General features: G+C 36.0%; 1 protein-coding gene across 3 annotated transcripts in view; it reads left to right on the top strand.

The window, feature by feature from the left end:
- CAMKMT (calmodulin-lysine N-methyltransferase) overlaps positions 1-23,731 on the top strand; it is a 266,645-nt gene that overhangs the window by 163,158 nt on the left and 79,756 nt on the right. For all 3 annotated transcript variants that reach the window (XM_074537191.1, XM_074537190.1, XM_074537189.1), the window contains 4 exons: positions 3,167-3,227; positions 6,818-6,872; positions 7,923-7,986; positions 12,867-12,933. In XM_074537191.1, coding sequence (XP_074393292.1) covers positions 3,167-3,227; positions 6,818-6,872; positions 7,923-7,986; positions 12,867-12,933 — 247 coding nt within the window. The remainder of the gene's footprint in view (positions 1-3,166; positions 3,228-6,817; positions 6,873-7,922; positions 7,987-12,866; positions 12,934-23,731) is intronic.

Consider the following 23,731-nt stretch of genomic DNA (forward strand, 5'->3'; position numbering starts at 1 on the left):
GCCTATCCATCTGTAAATAGTTTGCTATCGTGTAAGTAATTGTGCATGTAAATAGGTAGCCCTCAATATTGTGTATTTGAAATCAAATTCAGAAATCAAAATGAGAATAATTTTATTTTAAATATGAAAGAATTATTTTAAGTGTGTTCAAAGGAAACTTAATCCATATCCATATGTATGTGTTTGCAGGTAATAAATTATGCTTTTCACAACGTAGTAGTGGTTGTTAATTCATAGGAATTCTGCATTTCTGCATTACAGCTGTATGTTTTCTAACAGAAGCAGAACTATCTTTCTTATACTTGCAACTTCAAAATGTAGGTCATTGTGTTGGCGAATGTAGGTCAGAGTGAGGAGGAAGAAGACAGAATTCAAACTCCTCCACATGGATCTTTAAGCTTATCCCTGTTTTGAAGGTAAAGAGGCTTACCTACCTGTTCAGGCACGTGAAGCTTTTCCTTTCACTAAAATTAACACTGGTATCCTGGCTTCTGGCTTCTTGGCTTAGCTGGGAGCATTGTGTGCTTCCACGCTTGTGACTTGCTCATGAAAGGCCTCCTGACTCCTGCTTCTTTAGCTTCCAGCTGCTTATGCCATTGCTGAGGTGACCTTTCCTTCCCTGTGGGGGAAGGCAGTGGGAAGGAGAGCTGTGCTCGTTGCTGGCATCTGCCTAAAGAAAAGCATTGTCCTTGCAAAGGTGCTTCACCCTTCTCTCAGCACAGAGCTATGTGATACACCTGCAGTTCCAGCCGATATCAACATTGAAATGGCAGCAGGGGAAGGACAGTGATCCCTCAGAAAAGATTCAGTGACACCATTCAAAGTGCCCTCTCAATAATAACTGCAGAAAAGTGAGAGACATTTGACTGAGGGTACTGAAAAGTCGGATGTTGAAGGGTTTGCTATAATTGACTAGTGTTTTTAAAATTCACACATGCTAGAAGTTTGCTGTGAAAGCGTTTCAGTTTTTTATGTTTGTGAGTGTGAGGGTTTTTGGAATGTGAGATATAAGTATTATAAATGGTGTTAAATTAGCCGTGTCTTCACTAAATATTAAAAAACTCTTATTGCTTGAGTATACACCAGTCACTGCAAACTGAAGCATTCTTTACGTTACACTCTAAAATATTTAAACAGTCATTATATTTATTGCAAAATCTGTCATTTTAGCATATTTCAGTGCTCAAAAGCATTGAAATGCTCAAAGGGAGATGAAAAACTCTGTACAATTCTTAGTGTATGTTTCACTAAAGAATGGGTAGTCTTGTGTGAGTATTTTATTTTAACCCTTAGCAAGTCTAAGAAAAATATCACATTCAAAAACACCTGATCAGACTGAACTGTCATAAACAGGACAAATACAAGTATTGCATTACTAATTTTGTCATACATATGTATCATCAGTCTATCTTTTTCCCTTTAAATATCTTTTTAATACAAATGTTATATGTAAAGTTTTGGACAAATCCTCTCTTGGCTTTTGCTTGATCTGCATGCAGTCAAGACATTTTAAAATTTATATTATTTCTCACTAGGAGTAAGGCTAGTTCAGAATACTTACTGGATGGAAAGGATGAATTATATTGATGATGGTTTCAGTCAGGCTTTAAGTGATTTAAAGGATGACAGTTTTTCTCCCAAACTCCTGGTTCTGTTAAAAATGTAGTGATGTTTTTAACCTTGAGAACAAAATATGGTAAAAATTATCTAAAGGATATGCATACATAGAAAGCTGCATGGAATTCAACTTACTTCTCTAGAAATATCTAAAAGATGCTCTATATGTCAAATAAGTTTACTGGAATCATTGAAATGTCTGTAGTTCATAATATGAAGTTTGTGTCTCAATTCTTAATGTCATGTGTTGGTGGAGGGGGGGAAGTCAACTCTGGACTTCACCTGTGGACAGACATGTAAACATGGTTTTTCATTGCTAAGCAACCACAGATGAAAAACACATACAAACATAATTCAGCTGCATATGCCTTTGATTCTTCCTCATTTAACTTTGGGAACCTTTGCAGACACAACTCAAGTTCCTGAGTATGAGTCTGGTTTCCTCAGGCTCCCTCCAGCAATGAAGTCTGGTGCCTGCAGGAGGGCATTCAAGGAACACAGGATCTGTGCTGTCCTTTCCAAGGGCCACAGCACTTCAGTTGGACATTCCAGTCAGGTGGGAAACTGGTCTGGCAAAACAGCCAGTTTCATAAGAGACTGGTTTTGAAGAAATAAATGTACATGGAAGCCTCCAAGTCGTTGTCAATGTTGATGATGACCTATGTAAGTTTTATGATGGAAGCTAATGAATTCAAGAATAATACAGATTAGGTGCAGAAAGTGTGAATGCTCCTGGCTATTTCTGTAGGAGAATTAGGGGAATTCAAATAAAAATGGCAGGGAAGCAAGTATAAAATGAGAGAGGAGGGGTTTCTTTATATAGCAGGGTGAAACTGTGGTGCTTCCTGGTGCAGCTCTAGAAAGTTTATCACAGAACAACCAGAACAATCCTTCAGTGCCTGTTAAGAATTTAGCACTTGTATCTCCTCTTCTCCTCCTTCTGAATTTCTTGAGCCACAACTAGAAATCACACTTTTCTTGCCCTAGCCCGGGATTTGTCCTTAGCATGTGCTGCTTACAGTCAGACTGATGCTTGACCTAACACAAACTTAGAGAAAAGGAGCTAAATAAAAATAAACTGGAAAGAAACTGAGTGACTGTAGGATGATTATGATAATGGTGATGATGATGTAGCTAATGAAAAACTAGAGGGCTCCTGTCCCCTGTTGTAAATAGGCTACAAGGCAAAGTTGGCCTTTCATCTGGCCTAGTACAAACAGGTTGATGTTCATGTGAATGCCCAAGTGAATTAAATTTTATGTGACTTTTAAAGTCTTGAGTATTGCATATATATGTGTAGATATTGGTGTATGTTTATGTGTGTGTATGCATGTATCTATAAATTTCTGATCACTAGTTGTGATGAAATCTATGAAATACTCAATTCCAATGCTTAAATCCTAGGTCTTCTTTTTGTTTTTCTTTTTATTTATGGCAAATATAGAAAATAAAACAGTGGGTAGAGCTCTGCAAATGGTAATATGCATTCAAATATTATTTTATACCAGAAAAAATCTGTTCTAAGAAGGCAAATATCTTTGTTTTATAGGTCTCTGGCCATCTGAAGAAGTGCTGGCTTACTACTGCCTAAAGCATAATGAAATATTCAGGTACAGAGTTAAACATAAAAAGATATTTTCCAATCTCTTAGTTTTATTGTATCTGCATGGTAAAGATTGCTATGATTTAAGTCTTCAGATTAAATTTAAAATGTTCAAGGTGAAAGCATGTTGCTCTTAACAAAGAATTCTCAGCTGCCTTTGGGTACTAATATTGCACAGCAAGCTTTCTGCTATATGTCAAAGACTTTTGATTTCCACTCAAGGCGTTTTATTTCACTTTGATTTTTGGGAAACAAAAGTGAAGCTCCAATCGATCAGTGCTGATTGTGAAGGTCAGGAAAAATAAGATATTCTTTAAACTGACATCTGTTGCAAAAGCAAGCAAAATATTATCTGATGAAATACATAAAAATCGCTGCTTATAGTAAGAGGAATTTGCACTCATTTTTAAGTGTTGTGGAACAGTTTTGAAACATCCTTCACTTTTATTCAAAACTTGTAGAAGTCAGCTATCAAGGCTCCAATAGGAACATCTGAATATAAAATCTGTCCTGCATCCACTTTCCTTCCCTCTGACTATACTGAGATTTGCACTTGGAAATCCTTGAAGTTTCATTGTCTGAGGGACGAATAGGGTGCAAAAAAAGCTATTATAACAATGCATTTGGAGGCAAAAATTCTGTTCTGTGTGAGGGTGTAAGGCAAATATCAAGTAAACCAGACTTGGATAGAAAATCCCAGTCTGTGTAAATATGGCATTGGGTAAAATCAGAAAGACCAAACTGTAAGTCCCTGCCCCTTGTACCAAATGAGCAACTTGCTTAGACTCCTATCTGTAATCAAAGACTGTCAGGTTTCTTGCTGCTGCAATGGCTTCCGAGGTATTTAAAAGTCTTTTTTACCAGCCCTTCACTTGAAGAAGAAGTTGGGATTCTTCGGCTTTGGTTTTCAAGGTTGTTTATTTTCTCTTGTCTAATACATGCTTTTTCGGACCTGTGGAGGTCTGTCCAGCAGGTCACGTTGAGGCACTGACCGCCCTCAGGGCACTGTTACCTGTTTATACTAAAAACTACATGTACTTTATTTACTACAATTTTCCAATACCCTGTCACCTATGTTAGACCTTGTCTCTATCCTAAACCAATCCAAAAGTGCCGCCGTCACAGTAGAAGATGGAGGACCAGAAGAAGGAGGAAAAGGTCACGCCCAGATTCCTCCATTTTGCCTCTTGAACCCCCATTCTAAGAACCCCAAAAATTCTACTTTTTCACCCTGTGATAAATTTACTATAATTCTATTCAAACCCCTGTGGCTTGTAACTCCTCGCGCAAAGTTGGTAATTGCTTCCATGGATTAAAATTGAAGTCAGACTGTCTCTGACTCCGTGCCCAGGTCTCTGAGCCTCCTGCCAGGGTCTTGAGTCCTCCAGGGCAGTGAGAGGAATGTCCTGGGTTCCAACAAAAGACCTGGCACCCAAGTGTGCCATGGTCCATAAAGCCTCATTCCTGCTCCATCCACCACCTGAACAAGCGTGGCCCGTTAGGGGAGGCAGCTCACACACCTGACGTGGCAGCCGCTGCTCCTTCCTCCCAGGTTGGTTGTGTGCCTTCTGCTGCTGTAGGGATGTCCCTGTAGCACTTTGCTGTCTGGCCCCATGCTCATATGCTCTACTTCTTCTCCAGGGCTCCTCACAGCAAACCTCCCGTGCTGCTCACTCAGAGGGTATTTTCCCAGTTTGGGTATGCAAGCCGCGATATTCAGAGACAACTAGCAGTCAACTTCCATGGAGTAAATGGGCAGTTTCACATCCTGATTTCTCAGGGTCATGCCCTTCTAACAGTACTCTCAGAGTAGAGTTTCTTATGTGAATTCCCATTTATAAATGTCACTATATGTTGCCTGAGAGACAGATACAACTTTTAAAACTTGCTAGTAAGGGAATTGGCACTGAAATAAATTTCATATGCATGAATATTTGTGTGTATATGTGAATGCTCATTTACTTTGTACATAGAAATTTGGTTCAAAATGTACTAAAAGCCTTACACTGGATACTTTCTGTGTTTATTTCACTAAGTATGATTCTTATAAAGGAGTAAGTGCCTTGTAAACCTTATATATAACCATGTGTATATAGTTTTAATATATAATACACTTGGTTTAGAAAAACTAAAATTTATTTGAGGAAAAACCTATAATCATTCTGTTTAAAAATACAAATTGCAAATTTCTCCATTTTATTTTAATATTATTACTGGGTTTATGTACAGCTTGTTCCTCCAAGGTATGTCTTTCTTTTGTCTCATTTTGATTAAATAGGACAACTAGACTTTTTTCAAATAAAATTTGTGGTGTCTAAGAAAAATAAATCTAACCTGTCCAGACAGTGAGCATTATTATACAGTCATACAGCCTAGTCTGCTCGCCTCAGTGAACAAAATATCAGCATCTTTATACTGATACTGATATGGCATCTTAGATGCTCTTCCTAAATATCAGTGTTGAGTGAGTAGGGAGGTGACCCTTTCAGATAAAAATAGACTTTCAGATGTAAATGTTTTAAGGGAGAAGAAATGATGTACCAAAAAAAAAAAAAAGCAACCAAGAAACCCTCCAAAACCAAACTCAACCAACAATTAAGCTAAAATTCCATTTTCTGCCTATCAGAAGTGTCTCAATGGGAATGCTCCTGCCAGCTGTAACAGTTGCCGCAGATTTTACTATAAAGCAGCATGTTCCTAAGCTGAGGCTCTGCCTTGCCCCAGACACTGCTTCACACACAGTTTCAGTGCAGGGTCAGCATCCCTCCCTCCTCCCCTCCTGGGGCAGGCCATGGCTCTGGAGGACATTCTTTATGGCTCCCCCGCAAGCTCCCATCCGGCACACTCTCTGCGCCAAATTATATTTCACATGCACGTCTTAATAACAGCACAGTATGGTCTAAGTTAAAAGCAGCCTTTTAGACCATGTATTCAGCCCTTTGATCGGGCTCAGTTTAGGCTCTTGACACTAACTTCGTTTCATTTTCTGAGGCTTAACCGTTTGCTGTTCCCATCGTTGTTCATAACAGCATTGTTTGTAGGTCACTTGCAGTTTTAAGTGCTAATTGAAGGATCAGATTTCTTCATGTGTAATTATTTTGTAGTATATGGCTTGCTTTAAAACTTCTCTCTTTTTAATATAAAAAGGCTTTTAGGCATAACTGTATGGAGAGATCTATAAATAATATTAATTTCCCCTTTTACTTCTCTAGCTGTTTTTGCAAGAATGAATGTGGATTAACATTGTTATCCTTTCCTAACAATTATCTTTCGCTACTCTAGCTAGTTTAGTTCTAAAAGACAGAGCCATTGACAAGGGAAAAAAGGGAACCTTCTCAGATTTTTCAGCTCAGCGGTGGTAATGTTGCACTGAACACTAATGAGGGAACCCCCACTGATTTGCCTGCTTTGTGACTTTTCTATTTCATAATTATTTTTAAAACGCAAAACGACATGAGGTAGCCTAGTCATGTCTCTACAACTTCCTGGTAGCTCAGTTCTTACTGCAGATGGCAATTTGTTCTTGTAACATATATGTCTCTCTGACCATTTTCATCTAATTTGTATGGGTTCTACCATTTCCTTTCTCTCTTTCAGGGACCTTGCTGTGTGTGAGCTAGGGGGTGGCATGACATGCTTGGCTGGGCTCATGGTAGGTCTTTTCTCAATTCCAATCCCATTCAGAGGAAGAAACAAAAGGAAAAATGTTCCAGTGCCTCCAACTGCTGGGTCAGAGAACTGTCAACAGCCTCAGCTGCGGTCAAGCTGCAGAGTCTTGAGAGACCTTCTAGATTGACTTGCTTTCGTATCATATTGATTTTATGGTTGCCTCGATGAGCAGAAACATTTTACCTCAGTGTAGTCAATATCTTTTGTTGTGACATTCCAGGCCACGTACTGTCTGTCTTTCATTGCCATAGCCGAAGCTTTTTTTTTTTCAGATTATAGTCCCATTTGCTAAGATACAGGAATAGCCTGGCGAATCACAGTTGGAGCACCATGATATAGCTGCTAATGTTTTGCCTGCATTATTACACCAACAAACATGATCCAGAGCTCTCGGTAATTAGATTCTTTTGAATTAGATTGGCCATTCAGGAGAGTCGTTCACCATTCTCTGGGTTCTGAGTCATGTATTCAGGAGATATTATGTAGCAGTGCAGTGCATTAGACAAGTTTTTATGTCTCTACAAATAAAAGCATATTGTTACACTGATTGGCATTTGACAAACCTGTCGCTCTTATACAATGTGTCGAGGTTACAGCCCAATGTGCGAGCATGTCAAAGCTCACAAAAAAATTACCCTTACAAAGCCATCTGCCTGCAATGCAAAGTTATATGAAGGGCATCAGGCAGTCAGACAGAAGCAAGCTGAAAGGCAGAGTGACAGCCTTGTATGATGGCTCTACTAGATAAACAGAAGCCCGCAAATGAAAGCCTCTCAGAATACCATCATCGGCTGTCACAATGCAATTACGGAACAGAATGATAGCAAGATAGAGGCTCCCGCAAATGGAATGATAAAAGTATTGACTGATTTGATTGAATGATTAAAATAATGCAGACATAAAATGAAAAAAGATTGAAGATTGTTACAGAGAAATAGGTGAGGAAGCATGATACTGAAGGCTTGTCACTCCTGTCTTCACTTCCACACAGACAAGCATATTTGCTCATTGTTTGCTGTGCTCTTTTTTTCAGGTTGCTATTTCTGCAGATGTCAAAGAAGTTCTGTTAACTGATGGAAATGAAAAGGCCATCAAAAGTATCCTTATTCAGATAGAAAACTGATTTGTTGTGCTCGTTCCTTTTTACTGGCTGAGTAACAATCGATATAAAGACAGACAGCATGGGGCATATTAAGAAAAAGTCCCCACATAAGTAATTAAAAAACAGATGTGGAATATCTTGAACAGAGCAGCAGCTTCCCCCATAATAAATGCCACATTTTCTCTGTTAATTAAAAATGCACATGTTGGTATAGAGCACGTACTGTAGTAAATATTTGCCCCGTGGTTGAGTGCTGGAGGATTCATGTGTGTGTGCTGCACATCACAGGAGGTGTAGCAGGGAATCAAATCATCAGCTCCCCTCCATGTATGCGTTTTGCATAAGGGTTAAATTTTTTTTTCTACTTTCAGATACAAGCCCATTAAAACATACTCAGCATTCATATATTTTTCAGAGCTTTCCCAGTGTGTGTTAAAATGTTTCATTGTCACTGCTAAGTTATAACTGCCTACAAATTGCCCATTTAGTCTGCTTAATCAATTACCAATTTATCATTATTTCTCTTGATGTAAGATTGCAGAATTCCTCTGTCCCTTGTAGGAAGTATTTTATTGTATTTCTTATATTAGAATTAATTGCTATTATGCCATTCTAATATGAACAGATAGTTCATAAAATTGAACTGGACTTGGGTTAAGCAAGAGAATGAGTGAGCATAATTTGTGGCCACATTAAATATCAGCACAGAACAAGAACAGATATATATGGTGAATACTAATAGCCCTTAGAAACTGAGAGGAAAAAAAGGAAGATATCTATTTGCTTTTGTTCCTTGATAATATTTCCATTTACATTTTCAAGCAGGCTAATTTTTCAGGTTTTGGCCACTGCAGCATCAGAATTATTTCTTTTTGATATTTGTATATATTTGAGAGCTAATGTAGTAAATGTAGTACTTAGTAAAAAAAATAAACTAATCTGTAGCTTAAATGAATTGCAGTTGCTGATGCCTGTTAAAACAGGAGACATTTCAGTGCAATAATATTAGCTATTACCTTTTAAAAAAACTTTCTCAGAGGTTACCCTGAGGTAACTTTAATTGCTGACAACACTTGAACAATTTCATGTTAAAAACAGTCAATCCTAGATCATATCTGTTAGAACTTGAGGTAAGCCTGCTAAAAGTCCCCTTTTTCTTGAAAAGGCAAGTTCTCACCTGTTTTCCAAGGATTATTATTTTGTTAAATTCTAATATGTTAGACTGGTGTCGTTAGGAGGAAGTTTTCATTATTCTGTGTATTTTAATCTGCACCACCCTTCCAATCTTTCTTCCTTGTCATTATGAAGATAAAACATGTAGGAGAAAAGAAGTGTTTCAAAACTAGTCTAACAAAACAAGCTCATGTTGTATAGAAGCATAGATATTTAACAAAAGGTCATTTTACCCACAAAAAGCTTCAGGTGGGCTCAGTAATCATCAAGTCAGCAAATGTCTTGCATAGCAGATTCTATAAACCTGAACTTTTTTGAAATTTAGAAGTCTTTTATAACAGAAAATTGGCAAGCGCGAAAATATTCACTCAGTCCTTGGAATTAAGCAAATAAAAGTGCTTTTATTCCTGAAATAAATACTGTTAATATTACCTAATTATCACACCTTAGTTTTTCACAATATGTTTTAGAAATGTCTTCTGTTCCCAAAAGTCTCACAAGAGGTCTTCATCTGTATTCACTCAGTGAATCCCTTTCAGGGAAGTGATTGGTGCAAGGCTCTAACAGGAATTTATTTTTCTTTTTTAACATTTGGTGCTCAGAAGGCTCAGCATTCAGAGTGCTTTTATTGTGTTGGATTTTACAATGGGCTTAATATTAGCAGGGTGCCAAAGTGCAGCAGGCTAAGAACTTTACTGTGTAGGTGAAATGTATTCTTAAAAGTGCACATAATAAAATTTCTGTTGCATTTTATATGGTTTATGGACTTCAGTAGTAATTTTATGATCTGTCTTACGGTAATTTTCTTTTGCACTCTTTCCTACGGTGACTGGCTGTAATAGAAGTTTAGGCTAAATTTAGATCTGTTTCAGCCTCCCCAGACTCACTGAAATCAGGGTAGAATTTTAGGTGTAATTGGAAGTAGCATTCACCCCAAGTGCCACTGGCTACAAATTATGTAGTTTTGCTAGTTCTTACTATTGCTGATGGTATTTTTTGATTGTTTAGCATACCAAATTGAAGTAATGTGGGATAAAATACTGTTTTCTTTTCTAGATTCTGCTCTTCAGGAATAGTTAATGTCTAGTATTATGGTTTTTATGTAGGTATTACAGATTAAAATAATCTTGTTTTAAAATTACTGTTTACATCTTTCCTTTAAATTTCTTAGGAAGCTTAAATTACATGTCAGTCATACTATAATATTCAAAAATTACTTTCCAAAAAGTAAAAGTAATTGTCAACAAAAAAGAAAAAAATCCCTGTCAGAAGCCAGGAAATCACCAAGCAAGCCTGCTAATTATTCTTAATGGGCAAGATGAGCACATTAAGAAACAAATGAATACATCAGTGAAATGTAATTGAAAATCGACCTGGCAATAGTGCATTGCATCTGAGAATCTGCCTTTGTATTATCAACATCATCATAATTATTGTTGTTTTTGTTGTTGCTATCCCTATTCAGTGAGCATAACTAACAGCTTTGCTTTGTGAAATCTCAAGCTTTTGAAGATTTGATTTTTCATTTGATTTTTGACATGCTTCCTATTAGTCTCCATTTCATACTGCCACATGGAGTACTCACTATGTGTGTTTTCAATATCCATATTAGGATACATTATTGAAATGTTAGAAGTTTAAAAATTTCTACAAATGAATTATTCAAATAATTGTTGCCATTCTAACCCTCTCATTGTGAAATCTATTGCCATATTTTGTATTAGTCAATGATCTTATGTATGATGTTTATGGAAGTTTTTAAAAGGATGCTATGACTTGAGTTGCTAGACTATTTAAAAGACTTCACTCTAACTCCTTTTGCTTATCATGAGCAGGTTTGAATTTATTCAATAGATCGTTTATATTGCAAAATCAATAAAATAAAGACAGGTGTTACTCCTTTTGCCACTTTGTTCAGAACTTTATTGCTAATTTAGTGTGTTTTATCTAAGTTCTTTCAGTATAATTTAAATAAGCAAAGTTTTAGGATTAAAACTATAGACATTTCAAGTGAATAATAGAGATAAACATGAGCAGAGCTATCAGATCCATCTCCTGTTGTAATTTTGGGTGATATTCATTCAGATAGAAATTTTCAATTTACATCTGTGACATAAGTCAGTCATGAACACCAAATTTTATTTTCTCAAACCACTAGAAGCATGTTTAGTGTGTTGACATTTCCAAATCCAAGGATGAGGTTCCTTTTAGTAAAAATGGTCTCCTATTTCAGAGAGGCTGGATGCTTTCTGCCTTAGCTCTATTTCACACCATGCACTGGTGACTTGAACTACTGTCTGAAAGCATCAATAGTACAAAACATTGTTACAGTGTGCTATAATGGCCATTAAAATAGAGTGTATGGATCTTTCAACAGTCCAGGGAAATTTAGGTTAGAAGGGTCATGTTTAGCCTGAATGCCTGAAAATATGGACTCCTAAATTATTTTTTAAATCTAGTATTAACGTGTTTATAGCCATTATTAATAGTTTTGCTCAGTTATATAATTGAAGTGCAGTGTAGCTAATTTATCAACAATGCTCTTTCTGCACCTCTTTAAAAGTAGTAAGGTCTGCTCATGGAGTTATTTATGCCTTACTTTTGCTGCCCAGGTGTAGACCATTCATTTACTACTCCTCATTATATACTGTGGAAACTATTTAAAAGGCACATCAAAACTACAGAGATTTGTTTAAACCAGTTTTCTGTCATTCCATTTCTAGTCTTTACTTCACAAAATACCAGTGTTTGTCTTTTCCAGTGTTTGGATAGAGACTTTCCTGAAATAACTTTTCTTAAATAACCAACTCTATTAGGAAGGAAAATTATGTGATTTCAGCAAAGCAAAGAAAAGATGTATCAAAGCAAAGAAAAAGGTCGATCAACAATATTTCAAATTAGCCTGACTCTTGTATTCAATTTTCTTATAAGAGCACTTTCAAGAGATCTGACATATTTTGTGGAGCTAGAAACATCCTCCTAATTAACATCAGATTTCCTATACCTTAAATAAAAAAGAAGGATCTTTTACATCTTTACCAAAAATGTCTGTTTAAAATAATTATTTTAAAATAATTATTTACATTTGAAAGTGAACCATTCAGGAATGCATGGATTCACACTGGGTAACAATTAATATTCTCACAGTTTTCACTTACTTACTACACCTTTGGATTCCAGTGCTCTTCTCACTAACCACATGTGATCAATCCTGACAATTATCTTTGTAGCCATACATGACTGGGCCCAGCTTCCCCTGAAAGTTCTCCTTGACAGCCTTTGCTTTAACCTGACTGAATGGCTACCCAAATTTGTGACTTGAACTTCCAAACTACAAGAAGCTGAGACACAAGGCTGAGGTACTGTTGCGGTATTTTAGGCACTTACTGCTTTCCACTATAGTTACCTTTAAATATCTGAGGTATGGGACACATTTTTTTCACTTCCCTCTATAGCTACAGGGCTAGAAATTCCTTAAATAAAAGAGTAAATAGAAGTAGGAAACAAGAGCAAATTGCTGCATAGATCTATGGCTGTTGCGCTGGAGTAGCAATGTAAAATGTATGCTTCTGAAAAAAGCACAGATCAAAGAGGAACAAACAGTCAAGAACATTATGAAGTCATTATAAATGGAAAATAGTTGGGTTTGTTATTTTTATTATTGCTCTATTTTGTAGATAATTCTTAACAGTTGTACTACAGATGTAAATGAGATCATCACAAGAAACCAAAATGCTGGAGTATTTAAGGCTCAGAAGGTGTCAAGCTGGTAAGATTGTACTTTTTTACTGATTCTTGCAAGTACTTCTGTATTAATACAGATGTGACATGTATGCACACGTGACCTGTTACTGATGCTCACACAGGTTTGTGTATGTAAGTAGGTAAGTGATGCAAGAAAGAAATTTAAAAGTATTTATAAAAAATAGCAAATACAGTATGATTAACCTTGATGGCAAACCCTCACTTACCTTTTTACCTTTTTTAAATTTACGCTGTGTCTCTTCAGTCTGTGATTTAGTGCATGATTGAAATTTGTCTCCTTCAAAGTCAACACTACCTGTTGTACTGAAAATGAGATTTGGAATGAATGTATCTAAATCTCTGTCAGATTTCATTTTAAATAGCTCTGAAAATTTAGGGTGACAAGAAATCCCATTTGCCCCTGAGGTGGATGTTGTTGGAGCATCCATGGGAGGTTTTTTGGTCGTCCTGTTTGTGTGATCATTATGTTGTCAGTGCGAAGACAGGTGGGGAGATGGGAACCTAGAACAGTGTATTCATCTCTCGCAGTACTTTAAAAGTAAATTATAAAGCACTTCATATTTATGGTATAAGGTTAAGAAATAGAAAATGGTTACCTAGGAGCAAATAGTACACTCTTACTTGTGTATTAAAATTTTTTTTGTTGACTCACATTGCAGAGGAGCACTCAGTCCTTCTAAAACTGGCAAAAGTAAAGCTGAAAAAGGGCTGAGGAAGGCATAGTGTTAATGCAGAATAAGCTTACATCCATAGAGGGTTAAATCCGTATGGTTTTAATGGCTATCATTCATGTCATTTAATCCTATGCTTATGCAGCCATTCTATATAGAGGAGTTAGTTCAAGTGAGCATTTAGGGCTAGAAAAATTCTGCCTTCATTAGGGTGTGTGTGCATAAAAGTTATAGATACATTTCTGCATCCTAATAAGAGCCTGCCAAGCAGACAGAGGCCATGTGGATCCCAGGAATGGTCTTTCAGGTCCCATGTGCTGAACACCTCTTGTGAGCAGTTTCAGACACTCTGCTAAGGAGAGGCTGTGTGGTATGTACATCCAGAAGCTTAGATTTTTTTTTAGATTTCCAATTGTTCTATACGGTTTGTGAGATTTCAGATTTTATCCCTTGTCAAGACTTCAAACCTGGTCTTTTAGATATCAATCAAAAGCACATTTTCTACCCTGTTCTCATTTACATTTATCTAATGCTTAAGGTCATTTGTGATCATTTGAGTGTATTTCAGCATATGGAATCAGTGAATAATAGATTTCAGCCTCACGCTGTGAGGAAAGATTGTGTTTTTACAAGACATGATGTTGTTTACTGGGTGTTAATAATCACTAATTAATAAACATATCTAGACATCATAAAATGTTGCATTTTAAGGAGTAAAAATGTCAAGTGTTTAACTTCTTGAGTGCAATAGTGTTTGAGGCCTTATTTGCATAAATAAAATAATTAAATTACAAAATCATGTGAAGTACTATATGAAAAGACTCATTATAACACTCGATTTCTAATTCTACATTCTTAAGGGTTTTGCAGATTTGTTGTACAAGTATAAAGTTTTATAAAATGACTATTCAAATGACTCTCTAATGGATTCATCAGTCCTTCAGATTCAGTAATGATGTGGTGCAGTAACAAAGTTACATGATCCATTCTTAATGCCTTGAGGGAACTAAAAGGCTGATGTAAAGTCTGAAGTAACCTTGATTCACTTTTCCTGCAGATGAAAAACCTTAGTTACATAATAGGGAGGGGGAAAAAAAAGATTAAAAAAACCCACAAGAAAATACAGAAAGTGTAGTGTTTTGGACGGAAGAATGCAACACTGGCATGCAAAGTGACATTCAGTAACTTCTTTTACATTGATCAGATTTTTCAGGCAAATTAATATAGTGATGTCTGTAAGTGACTTACTAAGCATCAATTTAATCTGGAGAAGGCATCTTCTTTCCCATAATCATTTAGACAGCGCCCAGTCTTGCAACTTCACAGTGGCCAGTGTAAAGTTAAAAGATTCCTTCTGTATAAAAGATGATTCAGAATAGACTCTTCTCACAGCACCTTCATCTTATGTTAGGATCTTGCGCTCTGTTCCTGGCACAGGAGCAGAAATTATCAGTCTGAGAGTCAGTTTGAGACTGTTCTGGATATTTAAGTCTATGCCTGGAAAGTATGCCAAAACCTGCATGGAGCAAAAAGGAACAATCTGGTATCAGCCAAGAGAAGTTAGATTAGGACAAGCTGCCATACATTTATTTATTTAGATTTATACAAAATGCAGTAAATGAGCACTTATCTAGCTCTCTGCCAAGTCTTGATTATTGTTTAAAAATACGGTAATGTAAGCCAAACTGGCAGTTTGTCATATTGTGTGTTATAATGTAATAATAGTAAACAGTTTACTTTGCAGTGGATATACAATTCTATTTTATTTTTATTTTTCATTTATATGCTCAGGATTTCTTGCTTATGTTTACTAGAAATAGGTACAGTAATACCAAGTTACTAGTAATGTCTGGCCATAGTGAAGGGTATTAATACCGTCTATGGGTTCAACAATTTTATTTTTTTTACAATTCAGAAATTATCCATGAATTACATTGTTTACCCTATAACTTAGCATATGTTTCTTTGTATAATCAGATGTTACTGGTTTGACATGGTTTATCATTGACATGGTTTATCATTGTTTTAACATGTCCACCAATCATTAAATTAACAACAAAGACAAGAAATCCCCACTCCTTGTTTTCTATTTGTTGTAATGGGGAAATCTTCCTGACACAGCTGTTAGAGTAGTAGAAGTTTGAAAAGTTGTTGTTATTACAAATGTCATAATGGAAAAACTTACTGAATAGGAAGGCTTGCAATGTATTCTGCAGGTTAACAGACTCAGTCTGTCCTACCGACTAGGGAATTTGTTCTTCCTTCAGATTCCCTTGTCTGAGAATATGGAAATCTGTAAAGAACAAAAGTTGTGTTCTAATTGCTGATATGGAACCTGTGGAGTTTTAGCCATGGAGAAGTCTATTGTTTTGGTAAGAGTTGCCTCAGAGAGATTCCATTTCATGTGAGAATGTAAACAAGGACATGTAACATCAAGCCAGTAACAGAAATGCTTGTGGCAGTGCACCCTTTGGTTTGATTAGTAATAGTGTATCATATACTCTTTATTCATTCCACAGTCATCTTTAGAACACACATCAAGAATTAATGACCATGTAACTAGAGAGACAATTCCTTCTGCTTAAAGATCAACAGACAGATTATAATTTTATTCGAGATTTTAGTGTTCCTTTCCAATGTAATGCAATTACAAGTTTCCAGAACTAAATCCATAATAAAAAAAAGTCTTTCAAAATGCTGAATGGCATCCAGCATAACAGTGGATGAGGTCTCAATGACAACACTGAACTATATTGTCCTGATTGCATTTTTGTATTTCCTCTTCATAATTGCAAAGGTGAATATTTTACCGTACTGCAATGTTCTTCAAATATATCAACTTCACAACCTTCCTAATTTCAACTGGTCTTGTAACAGGTTCCATCAATGTGGGACAGACTTGCTCTCTGCTTTCATTCATCAAAATGACCTGAGTGTTGGTAAATTCAAACTTTTTCCAACATTTTATTGAATTCGCTGTGTTTGTCACCTTAGCAACCCTAAAGGTATCCCTTTTTTCCAACTACTTTTCCAGTCTCCTCAAATAACTGTCTTGCATGACAGCATCTGTAGGTAAGGAGGAAGCTGCCAAAAGGAATATTTCCTGCTCTCTGGTTAGGAAGAAAAAGTTGCTGGTTCCTGCTCACTTATTGATCACTTTTTGTGTAAGTGGAAAGAATGGTCTGTGTGCTGCTGTCCATTCTGAAGTTGTAGCTCTTTTTCACAGAAAACTCAACTCAGGTGGAAAGTATTCCACACCTCTGATCGTACTTGCCCTGCTTTACATCTTTTTCTGTTTCAATCTACTTATTTTTAGATGACTGTGATCAGTACTGATCACAGTACAAAGTGTGCATAAATAGGTACATGTAGTGGAATAATTACGCTTTTTGTTCCCCTTCTAAAAATGCTTAACAGTGATTGGCTTTTTTCACTGCAGTTGAGCACAGAGCTAATAGTTTCATGACACGGTCTGTCACAACATCAAGAGCTTTCCAGTGACGGTCATTTTGGAGACCTTCATTTTCTATATCAAGGGATAATTATTTTTTCAGTTGTGCACTTTGCATTTATCCACACTGAATTTAATTTGTCATTTTATTCTCCAGTTACACATCCTTCTTTTTCCTTTTCCTCCTTTCATCCTTCTGCAATCTTTCACAGGCTAGTCTTTTCCTTACTATCTTGAATGACTTAACATCAGCAAACTTTGCCACCTCAATGCTCATCTCTTGTAAACATGTTGACTAGAACAGGTCCCAGGGGAACTCTACTGATTATGTCCCTCCACTGTGAGAACTGACCATTTGCTACTACCCTGTTCCCTGTCTTTTGTTCTATTATTTAGCATCATGTCAGGACTCTTCTTCAGTGACAGTCTGTTTTCCTAGAATGTTGATAGTGAGGGCCTTTGCCAATAGCTTTTTGGAATCAGAGGCAGGCTGTCTTACCCAGATCTCCCTTATCTGAATACTTGTTAATGCCTTTGAAGGGCTCAAGGTTTGTAAAACAGGACTTCCTTTTACAGAAGACATATCTAAAAAGGCTTCTATACTGAAATGTCTTTGGTTTCTTTCACAATGAAGTGAATATTTTGCACTGTTGCAAAGAATTAATTCCAATTCTCTGAAATGTTCTTATCCTCTGTGATTCCCCCTTTCTGTATCCCAATCATCAGCTGATAGGAAGATTTAGCACAAAAGGATAAGTTCACTTAATTTTGACTTACCTGATTTTATTATTATATTTAGTTTTGCAAATTTGTAATTTTTTTCTTCAGTTGGGTGCAACTTCAGCTTTTGGAGGAATACTTGAACATTCTTTTATACTATTTAACCATTCCAGCTGACATTCACAAACTTCCAAGCCTCTCCTATTTGTGTATTTCACCAGTTGTGTTGACTTAATAAAGTACATTTTAAATTGTACTATACCTTCATCTGACTTTATGAGGACAGATAAGAATACATAAGGAGAAAAAATGTGTTATCAAGCTTTGTAAAAACATTTCTATGAGTTTGGAATAACAGGGGGAAAAAGCATTAAAGTATCATGTTCCATTATTTCAAAACATTCTTCCTCAGATTTTTGACTGTATCTTAGCTTAAAAAACTTTCTCTTGGTAAAACTGTTCCTCCTGTATTCTCTTGTGCTGCACAAAAAGATTAGAAGACCGCTGATATGAGAAGGTGTGGATCTTTCCTCCCAGGGCTTTAAAGGAAAAATGTCCTTGAGATGTTTGAGCTGAAGATTATTTGTTCAATTCCTTTTTTGGATCCGTCGTTCCAGCGATGTTCTATGTTATTTCCTGGTTTATGATGTTACCGTTGTACCTTTGTCTACCCTTCCTTGTCTGCCTTGGCTCTACATTAGTAGGCAGTCATCATGTACATCTTACACAGTTTTAGCTAATCTTTGCCATAACAAACTTTAAATTTCAATAAGATTATGTTTACAGTGTTGTCTTTGTTTATTTCATTAGGAGTTATTCAGAAGTTAACCAAGGATACTGAAAATGGATGAGGTCCAGGAAATGGGCAGAAGAGTGAATCAGGGTTTGGAAATGAGAGAGTTAAAGAGCTTCATTTACTTGTCAAAGAAAGTAATTGATTGTTAAGAAATGAATTCAGTTTGATCTGAAAGTCTTGTGAAAAAAATAAATCTTAAATAGAAGATCAGTCTTTAATCTAGTTTACAAGTACTTAACAAGATATAGAAATTGAAGCTAGGCAAATTGAGCCTAGAAAAAAATGAGATTTGACAGAATGATAATACATTGGAACATGTTTCCATGGGAAGTGATAGTATCTTAAGCAGTGAATGTGTTTGAATCTTTCTGAAACACAGGTATTAGTTTCCTGAGATATATGGGCTTGATACAGAACTTTGAAAATCTTGGATGTTGTGGTGTCTTCTGCCCTTAGAATTTAAATACCTGTGAGCTACATCTTCTCTGCTGTTTTTAAGTTTTCCTCCATTCAGTCCTTCTGCACCTGCATTGTTCATTTTACATTCTTGGGTTTTTTCTTCTGGTTCCCTTGATTATCCTCCCCATGAGTAGACTATTTTCCTAAATAGACTATAGAGCAAGAAACTGATCTTTTCCTTCTTATTTTTACACAAGTCTATCAGTTCAGTTGTGTCACATATGCGTATGCTGTCTTGCACTTTGAAATTATATATTGTTATACCATGTAATTGAGAACAATTTTTTTTCTTCCCAAATGTGGTTCGTGGCCATTGCTAAAAACGGTAGTCAGTTTCTGAATAATGACTGATTTAGAATGTATGGATGTAGACGAAAGATGTGAAAAGGAAAATTCACAAACATCACTGGTATTTTTTTATTAATGTCTTTTTCATACAAAATATTCTCCCTTCTTTTAAATAAATAGCCATATTTGTTCTGAATGTTGGCTTGTGACGTGTCTACAAAATGAAAAGATCTATTCTACAACAGTTGTATTTACATGCAGTGCATTAATTATGTCCCAAAAACTTAGTAGCTTTTGATACACAGCAAATGTGTAAGTGTTAGTACTGTTAGTTTTCAAGACAAAACTGTAATGTTCCCATCTGAATTTTAGCAAAATATGTTGTACAAAATACGAAAGAGAAAATATGTTCTTAGAATGAGGAATAAGGAAAGTGTATAATTTTATAATGCACTTTTAAAAAGGAACTTTTAGGCAGAAAATCTAGATAGGGTCATGGAATCATAGAATATCTAAATATTGAAGAGGCCCAGAGTTGGGTGGTGTGGCTTTTTTCTTCTTTTATATTACCATGTTAATGTGATGAGGTTTAATCATGAATTGTTGTACCAGGTACTTTATAAACACAGAGCAAAAAGGCAGCTTGTGTTAGAGAATCTATGATCTAAAACCAGAGAGACATATGGTGAGGAAGGATAACAAGGATAATTGAAGCAAGTATGAGAGGCAGAGTTGGAGGCACAAGAGCCTCTTCTCAGTTTTTAGGTGCTATTTTAAAGGGCAGTTTCAAGGATAATGGAGTACGTTTGTGAATATTGTGAATAACATAGCAGAAGAAATTTGTACAGGTGTGTGGTTGAAAAGTTAAGTGGAAGATGTAGACTGACATTAGGGCTGATTAAAGAAGGGACTTGTCCTTTCAATATTGAATGAGAGATAAAAAATAGGGATGTGAGCTGTTGTGAAACATTTGGAAATGACAACTTGCAACTTACCTGGAGCAGGACAGAGAAAGATGACAAGATCAGAGTTGTAGGCAAGAAAAACAGTCTTTGTAGCAGCCTGCTGAATAAATATTAATATGGCAAGCCTGCATTTTCCACGCACAGAGAGAACAATATTGTGATGTTTAGATGTAAGTGATGATGACACGGTCAAGAGGTTGAGTGGATTGGTAAGAAACTTCTGAGAGGTACTATGCAGAGAAAATAACCAGCTGAGCTGAGTTATGCAGACACAAAGAAAGGTCTAAGCTAAGCCTAGATTACAGACTAGAATTAATGGTTATGTCCAAAATGATGATCCATAGAATGTAGTTACAATGCCTTGTGGTACTTTAGATGCAATGAGCTTCTCACTCACTGAGGCTCTAAAAATACTGAATTAAGGGTCAGTATGCACAGTATAAAGTAGAGAAATGAGTAGGTTTTTAGCTTTTATGGATGAGATAGCCCAAAAATAAAATTCAGAGGAAGGCTGAGGTGGAGCATTGTGAAATTATGAGAAATGTGGGAAATGTCTGAAGATAATCTTGAGAGGAGCATATTTTTAAAATTGCAACACTATTAAAATAACGCAAGCACAAAACAGTGGAATTAAGAATTACAACAGAGAGCAAGATATATTGGTTTTAAGAGAGATAAAATGTCCAAGAGACTGAGAATAAAGTGCAGATATTAAGTCTAGCTTGAGAAAAATCATTAGTATACTTTGAGAAGAGCAAATCAGTGACATGGAAGTTGCCAAAATCTTCAAGGACGTTGTTAGAAGAATGTGCCCATTGACAATTGTAAATATCACATTAGTAATGCTTAGAAATCTAAGAGGAAAGGAAAAATGGTTGCAGTTGAAAGCTTAACTTTGGTCCCTTCAAACCAGATATGCACTGTAGGGAATGAGATAATGGATAAGAACACAAAGCAAAGTAAAGCAGTGAAAGTAAGAAAGGCAGAAGGTGAAAGAAGGCGGAGAAATAAGAGCAGCCTTGTGAGAATATAATAAGAAAGATGGGGAAATTATAGTAGGCAATTTTGCAAGATTTCCCAGAAGAATTATAATGATAGGTGTACACATTGCCTCTATCACTAGATTAAAATCCGTCTTCTTGATCTTTATACATAACTAAGGACTCTCAAACCAAGATCAAGGTGCAGAGAAACATCTTGATGATACCTTTTGTTAATGTGTTAATGAACTTGCTTGCTTAATGTCATAGAAAAAGTCATATAAGCCTCCAGACAAAACCTTTTACCTGAACCTGTATACTTCTCAATGCTTTTCAAAGATTGAAACTTAAATTAAAATATGAAAAGAAGAGGTGGGTAGATAGGGATTCTTGGTAGCTGTTCATCTGCTAATTGGGATGATTTTAAAAATCCTTATTAAAACTACTAATGCATTTTGAAGCACGTAAGGCTTTTGTCCTTTTTTTCTAATTTTGAATTTTTGTCTTTATCTGCACAACTACTTATCTGCTAATTTGAGAGCTACTCTAGCTTGTGCCATTCATCACAAGAACATCTCAGAGGGCCTTGGAAATGTTTCAAGTTTTAACAATCAGAGACTTAACCTGTTTTTTCTCATATAAGTTACCTGCCTAGACACACTAGGAAGACAAACGCTGAATAACAGAAGTTGAATAATAATAGTAATGAAGAATTTTGCATGAGAAATAAAACCAGGTAAAATCAGGTCTTTTGTTGTAGATTGCTGAGATACCTTACCAGTGTAAGGAAAAGAGTGTTGACATTTGTCAGGCTATCCTCCATAAATTAGAATTACTGTACAGGGGAAGCCTTGGCTGCTGTAGCTATCCCTGCAACATTAGCTATTTTATTACAATTTTTTTCTCTTTGAAATACATGGGGCTATTTGGGGGTACATTTTTGTGCTTTAAGTCTCATATTTTCTTACTTGATCTTTATGTTCTAATATCATAATTCTCATTCTTAACTTAATCACATGTTATGACTTGTCAATTAAAAAGAAAAACCAGGGGAAAAACGAAGAGTTTCTTTGATTGTGTCATGTGTTGTGTTTGGAGTTTTTTAAAATGAATTTGTTTCAGAATTCTTCATAATGTTAAACAGTAGACAACCTAGGAAACTAAAGCATCAGTACATCTTTTCTCAGACTATTTTGATAGTATGCTTTATCCCTGATGTGGAGAAGCCACCTCTGTATGTGAGAGGATGGTTCATTTTCCATAGCTCATTTAGACTTTGTCCTTCTTGCCAGGACTACCCTCAAGATTGCTAATTGTAGTAATAGGTTTGTGACATGGGTACTTCTCCTCTGAAAACTGGTCAAATTCATTTGATACAGGCCATAAATCGGCCATTAGTGGGTATCAAGTTTCAGCTACCATCACTTTCACCTAAATAGTAGCTGAACAGTGCAGTAGTGTTTTTCTCTTGCACCCTATTTCATTTTTCATGTTCTTCTTGTAGACCAAAAGAGCTCCCAACTGTTTTATATTTCCATTGGGTCTCAGACCCTTTTCTGCTGAAATTCAGTTGCCTATTTTGACTTGTTAGAAACTAAACCTGCATGACTTAAATAAGCCAGTACAAAATAGTGTCAAGTGGGCTTTACACAGCCTTAAGCGTGTTAGTTTGTTAGTTTGTTTGGGATTTTTTTTAAAAGAAAAGCACTGAAATTGTGGCTTGAACAGAAATAAAGCCCATTTCTCAAATGTACAGTGTAATTTCAGTTTTTAGTACTGTAGCATCTTCCCTCAAAAGAAAGGCATAAAAGTAATGTTGCTTCAAAACTTACTTTGCTGGAAGAAACGTGACTTCAGAGAAAAATGTGGCTTAGGTAAACTAATTTATTATGCTTGTAAAGGAGCAAGAGGAAAGGGAACAAGTAGGCTTGCATTTTCTTGATGCTGGCACTCAACACAATACTGGCAATTTAGGAGACTTTTTGTGGTGTGGTATTTTTATACTTACTTCTACTTTTTAAAAGGAAATTTCATAAAAACTGAGATTTTCAGATTTCCATTGCTACCATTTTTCTGGATTTCCTGACAGTAATTTTTTTTTTTTTTTAATGGAAATGCAATCAGCATTCTTCATGGTGCCTTCAGTATTTCTTTCAGGTCTGACCACTAAGTCCGAGAGTCACATCCTCAGTAATCCATGAAAAAATTACGGTTCCTCACCCCCTTACTACATATAGATACATGCATTTAGCTGCCTTTTTCGGGATTGTTTTGTAATATCAGTGTATTTTTCTGTACTTTGCAGTCAGGAATTGCATTTGGATTACAAAATTACTTTTTTGCTAGTTGATGGTATTTACATAAGTCCTAAGGCTGATTCACTGTTTTTGTTAGCACTAGAACTCAGAATAGCTGATTCAGAACCAGGCTGATTCTGACATCAGTGTTAATGACAGAATTGTGCCAACTCTG

This window comes from Zonotrichia albicollis, chromosome 3, assembly GCF_047830755.1.
Source record: "Zonotrichia albicollis isolate bZonAlb1 chromosome 3, bZonAlb1.hap1, whole genome shotgun sequence".
In the NCBI taxonomy this organism is placed as follows: Eukaryota; Metazoa; Chordata; class Aves; order Passeriformes; family Passerellidae; genus Zonotrichia; species Zonotrichia albicollis.